Genomic DNA, 10,623 nt, shown 5'->3' on the forward strand with positions numbered 1-10,623 from the left:
GCGTGGTTTAAATGTTAACTTACAGAAGTAAATAAACTCACCTCTGTTCGCAGAAGAATTTGGACATAAATGGGTCTCTTAACTGACAGAACTTTATCCAACCACAGCATCTTTACGCGGTATATATGGGATGCAAATCGGACACAAAAAGAAATGTGTTTACGTCTTCTGTACAGTCTTTTGTTCCAGTCAAATACTGTAAATATCCGGTCACAAATGCATTGCAGTAAATGTGGGAATTTATGCATCCAGTAATCTTATTTCCACATAAAACTCGCAACAATGCAACGTTTAGTTATGCAAGTGACATTTTAGGGTAAACTTGTACTCTAGGCCAACTGTTTGCCGTATCAATGTGGCATCACATCGCATTAATCATTCGGTTTTGAAAAAAAATGATTTTGTCCTTATAAAATGTTCTGTTTTTTCAGATGGAAACCTTTTCTTTGATTTATATTTTGTAAAAACGTACAATCTACTTTTACTAGTTCAACTTTGTTTGGGCTATATTTTACGCACAACAAATGAAAGGCGCACCGTCTGTCAGAATGAATTAAATCATTCGTTCTTCTTTCAATCTAAATAATTTCCACTGAGATAAAAACTGTGATAAAAAGAATCTCAAATGGGTAATGATTTAATATTAAATTTATGAAACTCGATGAAACATGTCCAGCTTTTGCGAGCCAAGGCTCGCAAAAGCTGGACATTATTAAACCCGTTTAATAAATTCAGTATTAAATCCTTACCCATTTGAAATTCTCTATCTACCATTCTATAAATCTATTAAACATTACCACTGAAGTAAGAGCCAGTTTCCTTTTTCCAGCAGGCGTGTTTTGCTCATCCAACTCTATTTATATTTTCCTTCATACAAGTGACATACATTTTACCACGAAGCATTTTGCCCTGGCTAGGTTGTCACGCAGATCGTCATTTGTTGCTGCTCGAGCGCACGTTGAAACCTACAAACGGTGCATCAGACAACTTGGCTGAGTAGTCGACTTGCACCCTCCTACCTCTCATCCATCCGCCATCTCCTTTCCAACTCCCACGCCTAGTTACAACTTGGTCATCTCCAATGGCGATTTGTTGCCATTGTTTCTGCAATTAATATTTAGTCTACTACAGAGTCTTTGTAGGTATGTGGCTGAGCAGGAAAGCATATGTTTGTGTTTTTGTTGGCACAGAGAAAAAAGTCCGTTTCATCGAGCCATGTTTGAATGTCTTCTGGAAAATGTCATATTTTTTTTATATAGAAAGTATGCAGTACTCAGTAGGACAGCAAAGCTTGCAAGAACATGATGCCCTTTCCTTTTGAAATCACGGGGCTACTTTGCAGGTATATACAGATATGCAGTGGAAAGTGCTCTCACTCTCATCAATGTCAGTCTATGTACAGAAAGTTGAACTAAAAAGTAACATGATAGTAAATGCATCTTGAAGTGAAACACCGCTGAGACTGAACAATTATGACATCTCTCAATTGGTTGTATGTCCATCAATGCAAATACATACGGTTTAAATTAATCTAACACAAGACATTTCAATGTCTCGATGCTTAGAATAAACGGACTAAATAATTGGGAGATATGCAACATTACATTTCATATTCTGCGCTGAAACCGCTGAAGATATCCATTCATTAATAATGCAGATTAGCACATTGGCGGTTATATTCGTGGAGACGCATTTATGCAATTGTTTTATGTTGCATTTCTTGTTTTGATCTTTATGAGAGAGCCGAACGCTAAGGCCAGATTTACAGATAACTGCTAGTGGCAACTCTCATTTGCAAAGCAAAGTTAAACAAATATTAGTCGAATTAAAAAACATGGTGGTTCCGCTCAGCTCTACTGCCCCACTTGCAGATAATTTTATGAAGTATGCTCTTTCCAACGCAGTAGCAGGAAAGCCAACATTGGTGTCTCGATTTCAGGCAACGCAGTAAAAATAAATTTGCAAGGTAGTTAAATCTTTTTAATTAAGGTTAGAATTTTAACCGAATAGACAGGATAACCCAGAACAAGGTTTTTCGTGTTTCTTGACGGACAGGTCCAGATCTATACACAGAACTTCCTGGCCTGTTTCCTTCTCCGTGGCGGATAATCTTGCATGATAATCTCCCTGCAAAATATATATATATATATATATATATATATATATATATATATATATATATATATATATATATATATATATATGCAACAAAATTATATTAGCATATGCGAGTGCTTTCAAAAGAAATTATCAGAACTGATTTCAAAAGAAGTTGTTAACAGTGCTTTCGGTAGAGTTTGAAGTGCTTGAAGTAGACGTAATTAGAAGTGCTATCAATAGAACTTGCTACATGTACTTTCAGTAGAAGTTATTAGAAATGATTTCAGTATAAGTTGTTAGAAGTGCTTTCATTAGAAGTTCTTCGAATGCTTTCAATAGAAGTTATTGGAGCTGCTTTTGATAGAATTTGTTTGCAATGCTTTCAATAGAAATTCTCAGAAGTGCTTTCAATAGAAATTGTTATAAATGCTTTCAACATAAGTTCTTAGAAGTGCTTTCAACAGCACTGGGCGAGATCACTTGCTAATATATGTACAAATCCTGAATACAATGTAACAAGCTAAGTGCTGACACTTTGTCCTGTGTAATTGTGCCTAACTTGGCGGTAAAGACCCAGTGGGTCAAATGATTCTTCAGAGACCCCAACATGCACTGCTCTGCTGATGGTACATTATGTATCCATGTATAAGTACATAACCATTCTGATGGTACATTATGTATCCATGTATAGGTAAATTATCCATTTTGATGGTACATTATGTATCCAGGCATAAATACATCAACCATTCTGATGGTACTTTATGTATCCGGGTATGAGTACATCACTCATTAGACTGTAGACCCCAACTCATGGCTATGTTAACACATGTTTCCTGGCTAGAAACTCGAAAGAAAATACTAAATACGCAGATCAAATTTGCTTTGTGTTGAATTTCTATGTAACTTGGCATCAAAAGGTGCACAAGTTGGTATCTTATGAAAGCCATGTCAAAAAGGCCTTGCGTTGAAATTATATGTCGCCTGGCACTACAAGGTGAACAAGTTGATATTTTATAAAAGCCATGTCGAATAAACTTTTAACTAAAAGATGTACAAGCTGCGATTTATTATTATGCAAATTATTAAAACACTGTTTTGTTTTTAGGTCATGGATGATCATATGTATTCATTGCATATCCTTCATATATTTCAAATCAATCACATATATAATATTATCTACAATATGTATTCAGTTGATATATTACAAGATTAAGATTAGATTTATACGTGTTATATCATCATACAATATCACAAGGATATTAAAGAACTGATATCTTGATCTAAATGCATGATTTACTTGTAGAAAGGAAATTCTGAAAGACAACAAATGTAATTACTAGAAGTAGGGGGAATAAAATGTAAAACATGTAATTACTAAGTATAAAAAGTGAAAGGGCGTGTATTTGAATATTAGCTGAAAAGTAACTCACAATCGCAAGTCTAATTGTTATGTTCCCACTACTTACATTCGTAGACAACTGTTCTGCATGACAAATGATTATTCAAAGTCACTTGTCGAATATACATGTCAAAGCAAACTTTTCTCCACTCTGATATCATAAATGTGGATACGGATTAGGCTTTATTAATATAAACTACCATCAGAACAAATGAAGTTTAAAAAGAACTATCAGTGCATGTACGATCCAGTAATACGTACATACATCCTTTCAAGAACCTCAAATAGTGTATTTCGTTGGCTGGTCTGACTTTAAAGCAATGCTAAATGATCTATATATGAGATAAATCCATATACTACTAAATCTAATCGTAAGATATTTAAATAATGAATTATTCTTTGTTTTGCATTGGCTGCACGTTCCAATTTATTTAGGCTTCTAACTTTATTTCCGCACCAAATTGCTTTCTCTTCTCTGTTTCTACTTCGACGAAATTAGTATGTGACCACCACATATTTAACAGATGGCCCTAAAGCTGCTGAAGATAAAAAGGAACCAGGAGGGCTGATTGACTTTTAATTATATCGGCCTAAAGCTCCTTAAAATAGAAAGGTACGTATAGCTCTGTTTTACGTTTAGTAGCGCCTCACAGTGTTGCTCATATCACAGATCTGTTCAGATAAATGTGGTCATTTATAAAATACCAATAACTAACAATTACCTAAGACTTACATACTACAAATATGTAACTGCATATCGTTCTCAGTCCAACGTGCAAACCGCAGAAGACATAGTAAGGGTCAAGCAATCTTTTTTGGAAAGCTTGTGCTTGTTTTGAATATTGTTTATTAATTGTATGTCAGCAACATTTAATCACTATGTTACGGAAATTGGTGAGGTTAAGACTGAGTAAAAGAAAAACCTTAATGAAAATCAGGAAACTTAATTCGTCTTGATCATTATCTTTCGTCGGTCTTATTATAGACTAAGATTGCACCACCACCCCACCCCCCAACACACACACACACACACACACACACACACACAACAACAACAACAACAACAACCACAAAGAATACCAATCAAAACTTTGTGTTGAGTCATTTATTCCCACTAAATATTTTCTTAGAGTATATTATAAATACACGACATACGCATGCAGTACACATTAATGACAAACATACTTACACAGTTACTTAGACATAACATTCGCTGACGGTAGGCATAATTTCTTTGTTCGCGTTCTAAATATGCTTCCCGACAAGCTCACTAGCAGACGACTTTCTGCCCATTTTATCTCGAAGATGGGCGACCTTGCAGTTTCTCCTAGATGAGACACCAAAGGTGTCCATTTAAAAACAATATACTGAGGAAAATCAACTTATAAATTACAAGTATAGATACATACAGAAAGCCTGATTTGCGTACTGTGTATATGTATATGTTCTGTAAAAGTTTCATGAGATTCAATGAACTTATTTCAACTATCAAACACCGTATAAGGTCAACAGTAAATCTGCCAGCATTCCACAAATATGGCGACTAATGACGTGATTCGAGATCTATATATCTATATTGTAAATTGATAAAGAACATACTAACCGTGGCAAAAGTAGAAAAAATGGAGGACAGTTCTGGAAGAGAGAAGGTAAATTTATTCACATGAAGTTCTGTAGCATCGAGCGGACAATGGTCCGGAACCCCTGCGTTATGTAACATGGTATTGATCTGCTGGCCAATATTACCCATAATTCCTCCCCAGTTCTCGGAAACCATCTGAGAGATCACTGTACAGAGATCATCATATGTACTGAAAAAAACAGCAGCGAAGTTTTAAAATTTGAATACAGGTAGTATTTAAGATGATAACCATCCTTCATCTGGAATTAATTATTTGTTCATAATTATTAAGGCAAACGATTGAGTGATGAGTGTTATTTATTGGCACATAAACACATAACTAGTTGTATCGTGCCGAGACAAAAGGAGTAAAGAGACATGCCCGGAGGCACACCACAAAAGTTAATTCACCATAGTCCAACTTTTATGAATGCTCCGTTGGCCTATGTGGTTAGAGCAGCTTGGCGCTCAGCACTGACAGGTTAGCGTTGGCACTGGTCGATCTGGTGTCATGATAACGTGACTGGGTGGAACCTGGTGCCACATGTCTGCGGCATGATGCCCCAGTGCTAGACATCACTATTAACTGCCACAATGCAGATATCGTATGGATATGTCTCAAAATGGCCCTAATAATTTAGGCCACCGGAGCGGTTATACTACCTCAATGAAAATTACACAGTAAAGATTAAGATATCTGAAAATTGTCTGATGGAGTCATTTATCTAATTACTGTAATACATATACATTTTGATGCATTTTTTATGACATCATTGGTCATCACTTTTATCTATTTCTTTTTATAGCCTATTGTAGGTATTTCATTTCAACAAATTAAAGTTGAGTTGAAGAATACTATTTGGTACTGATCTACTCAAGAAAAAAAAAATTTCGTCTCCTGTCATACATGACATACCATTAAGAAAATTAAAAAAATAAACCAACAACAACAACAAAAAAGCATCAATCGAAGCAAAGGTTTTCACTAAATTCCACAGTATATTCTTGTAAGCGTGTTTTATTTACTATTACCAAAAGTGGGTTTCTTAAGAAAAAAATGAAATTAGCCATTTTATTGCTTGACAGACGAGAATCAGATGACGGCGTGTAGAGGACACAGGCTTTGTCTATTTCCCCTCCCAAAAATGCAATAGAACAAAAAGCGAGACAAAACAAGAAATAAAAATATAAAAACAACAAGAGCGATACAACCACAACGTTTCCAAGAGTACGTTTTCTTCATAGCTAGAGTTTCAAATCATGTCTTAAAATGCAGGAGCTTTCCGTGGGCTACGGCGTTTCATTACACAAACTCTTCGCCTATATTTTTACGCATCCCCACCTCCCAGCACATCCCACATAAAATATACTAAATGGCCCTACTTCATTTTGACAAAATATATGCTCATAAAAGTGTATTACATTAAATGATTGAAACAAATTTTTTTCTGTACGATTAACAAATGTTGTTACAAAAGATAAAACGGTGGGATTAAATGGTATGATTTAATAACGAATTGTAATACTCTAATAAAATTTGATTAACTTTTGTTTTGTATGCTTTAAACCATACATCGATGATATCTGCATGGTATCATGTCACTAAACGCACTGGCGTTATGAATATAGTGTTAAATAGATGTCATTAAAACCAACAGAGAGAGAGAGAGAGAGAGAGAGAGAGAGAGAGAGAGAGAGAGAGAGAGAGATTTTCTTACCAGGAGCCAACGTTGCTGATGCATGGGATGGGAATATCAAGTAAGAATGTTTTTCTCTTAATCTGTAGAGAAAGAGAAGTGTGACTTATTTGTCTGCTGAGAGCGCCATCTATGCTCAAATTGAAGGATCCGGGTATCTCGACTGGCATTGGCGACACTTCAATCCTGCTGACACTAATTGGGGAACTGGGATTCTTATCTGAATATGGAAATGGAGTTCGATTTATCTGAATATGGAAATGGAGTTAGATTTATCTGAACATGGAAGGATGTTCGAATTTAGTTTATCGTTGAACATAAGTGCATGGTTTTTGTTTTATTATGAAAATCATCGATTGTTGTAATAAAACATAGTTTTTGTTGTTTTGAGGAGGGTATGCACTCTAATTGTGTCCCATTGTCATTATTGTTAGATTAAGTGCTGTGTATTGTTATCTAAATATATCAATACAGCGTAATATTATGATTCAATATGTTTGGCTGCTGTGTTTAAAATGAAGACATTGATGTGGGTTCAAAGTATTCCATTGGACAAGGGATAAATGTCGAGTTAAAGAATATTTAACTGATTCACTTGTTGATGAAACAAAATATGGATCATTGTGAATTCCTCAAATTAATTATTTAACAAAGAGTGAATCTGATATATTAAAAACAAACACATAAACAAGCAAATCACTTATATATTATGCTTACGTGAAATTTATGTTCCGTCGTCGTCGTGGCTATTGGATATTACCTGGTGGATATTGATACGTTGTGTATATTATATATTTCTACGTAGCTCCTGCTAGATATACATACATCGTGCCTATTGGAGATTTATACATCGTGCCTATTGGATATTGATACATCGTGCCTAGTGGCTATCTATACATCGTGTCTAGTGGATATGTATACATCGTGCCTATTGGATATATATACATCGTGCCTAGTGGATATGTATATATCGTGCCTAGTGGATATGTATATATATTGTGCCTAGTGGATATGTATACATCGTGCCTAGTGGATATGTATGCATCGTGTCTAGTGGATATGTATAAATCGTGCCTAGTGGATATATATACATCATGCCTAGTGGATATGTAACCATCGTGCCTAGTGGATATGTATACATCGTGCCTAGTGGATATTTATACATCGTGCCTAGTGGATATGTATACATCGTGCCTACTAGATTTGGTTTATTGTGCCAACAATATATTGATACTTCACGCCTACTGGATAGTGATACATTGTGCTGACTGCGTATTGATATACCGTATCTATTTGATAATGTTATGCTGTGCCTAGTGGATATGTATACATCGTGTCTAGTGGATATGTATACATCGTGCCTAGTGGATATGTATACATTGTGCCTAGTGGATATGTATACATCGTACCTACTAGATTTGGTTTGTTGTGCCAACAATATTGATACTTCACGCCTACTGGATATTGATATATTGTGCTGACTGCGTATTGATATACCGTATCTATTTGATAATGTCATGCTGTGCCTAGTGGATATTGATAAATCATGCCTACTGGATACTGATACATGGTGTCGATTGGATACTGATATGTCGTGTCGCTTGGATGCGGGCATGTTGTGCATAGAGGATACTGACATGTCGTGCTTAGTTGATATTGATATGTCGTGCCTATTGGATATTGACACGTCAAGTTTAGGGGATATTGATATGTCGTGCCTATTGGATATGTATATGTCATGTCTATTTGATACTGATATGTTATTCTGAGTGGACATTGATACGTTGTGCCTGGTGGATATTGATAAGGCGTGCCTGTTGAACATTGATAAGTCGTGCCTATTTGATTTTGTTATGTCGGAACTCTCGGATATAGATGTAGATCCAACTCCGAACACCTAATTCTACGAAATCGCAAATGCTTTTAGTTGAATCCATTTTGGCTGCTTTGTTTTTTTTTGTGTGTTGTTAGATAGAGAATCGTTTATGCCGGCCTTGGTAATTTATTAAAACCATTTAATGCATTTCAAGTTATATCTAGTTACCGTACTTCTGCTGTACAATTTCTGTTTAAAAGTGACCTTCATTTAATGAAGATGTCATGTCTGGTATATATGATAAATACCAGTTTTAATAGCAGATAATTAAATGACCATTTTTGTTTATTTCGGAAGCACAGATTGGAAGCACTCTTGACCAACAGTTAAGGTGTCAGCTTGATTCCTTGGATTATTCCTAAAATGTTGCCCCATTCAAGCAATGAAACATTTCTTGTAAAGTATCTCACTGACCCTCTTGCACGGTTCTGGTTCTTGACTAAGGTCAGTACTTCTGTTATCAAGCGGCTCTGTCGTTGTATTTGACCTAAATAAATGGCGATTATAAATCTCGCCACAAACGTCTACGATATTTTTCCCAAGCGCTCACACCTATAGGAATGTATCAACTTTCGTCGCTCCATGAGCTTACATCACAGGTGCTGATATAATTCGTGTAAAACTGAAATCTTATAAACAAAATTCGAGAGAGGAAAGACGGCATGCAATCACTGAAGCACAAAATTAAACGAATTGTTCTGAGACCTTTTTTGTCTTCGATTGTCGAATTCATTATTACATATATAGATTACGCATATGGCACTTGTCTAAATGTTGGTTGGATAATAACTGACGTTTACTAATGACATTTAAAACGTTGGTATGTAAATAACTGGAATAATGACTACATACTGCAAACACTCCATTGTAGACTATGCAGTTCTCTTGTTCCTCTGCCTTCAGACAGACCAATGACCATCAGCAACACTGCGATTTTCAGAGTCATAAACTGCATTCTTCCCGCTGCTCTTCCCCGGTCACAATGTGGTCAAATCTACATAGGATCGGGCTATATGTCAGGACCCTATTACACTATCTCACTGATAAAAATGGACACATGTCAGGAGATCATTCAGTTCAAGATATTTCCAAGCACCGAGGTCAAAACTATACATTTTTAGTGCTATGTACAAGCACAATTTAGATAGAGTAAAGATAGATGTCTCCATTGTTTATCCTCTAGGTTGCATCAGGCCACGACAGAGTGAATGTTCCAATGTTAATAGTTTAAAAACATATATTTGTATGTTGATTCTGTATGAAAAGGCAACCATTTGAAGGTTATGAAAGAGCGAATCTCATACATTTTTACAACGTCATCACTTGTTGACCTAATTCATTGATCGTGAAATTGTATTGAGGCTAAGGTTTAAATGGAGGCATACCGTATGGAATCGCTTATAAGTCGAGTTCAGAGCCAAACAACCTTCTACCATAGCATAACGCATATATATATATATATATATATATATATATATATATATATATATATATATATATATATATATAGATTACATACATTATTTAAAATTTGGTTTTCAAAGAGTTGGTATAAAGCAATTTGATGTACCAGTACTATTGGTATAACAAATTGTGATCCGCCCATGGCGCAATAATACGCATATACACATATTCTGGCAATTTTGTGCTTTTGGCAAATAATTAAATATATACTGATCTAATGTGACCTTCTCACGCTTGATAGTAGTAGATATGGGAAGATTGTTGTGGATCGTGGTAAACTGTAGTGGTTTGTTGTAGATGAGTGCGTTTATGTATCATTAAATTATACAAGAGAGAGAGAGAGAGAGATAACACTGTAGGCTTTAGATGGGAAATACTACGATATAACGCACACGACATTTAAAAAAATATTTGGTTTATACTCTGATCTAACAGTTTTTAAAAACATTAAAATTACTATACTTAC

At 35.3% G+C, this 10,623-nt stretch overlaps 1 protein-coding gene across 1 annotated transcript; it reads right to left on the minus strand.

Annotated features, from left to right (window-relative positions):
• Positions 1 to 1,998: 1,998 nt before the first annotated feature.
• Positions 1,999 to 10,129, minus strand: LOC149790711 (ganglioside GM2 activator-like). The gene is made up of 4 exons (XM_089973250.1): positions 10,079 to 10,129; positions 6,839 to 7,065; positions 5,103 to 5,310; positions 1,999 to 2,127 (listed from the first exon to the last, which is right to left on the minus strand). Exons 1-4 carry the CDS (start codon positions 10,127 to 10,129, stop codon positions 1,999 to 2,001), a joined length of 615 nt encoding a protein of 204 aa, XP_089829376.1.
• Positions 10,130 to 10,623: the final 494 nt, after the last annotated feature.

Source organism: Sinohyriopsis cumingii, chromosome 10 (assembly GCF_028554795.1).
Source record: "Sinohyriopsis cumingii isolate HCF-2022 chromosome 10, ASM2855479v2, whole genome shotgun sequence".
In the NCBI taxonomy this organism is placed as follows: Eukaryota; Metazoa; Mollusca; class Bivalvia; order Unionida; family Unionidae; genus Sinohyriopsis; species Sinohyriopsis cumingii.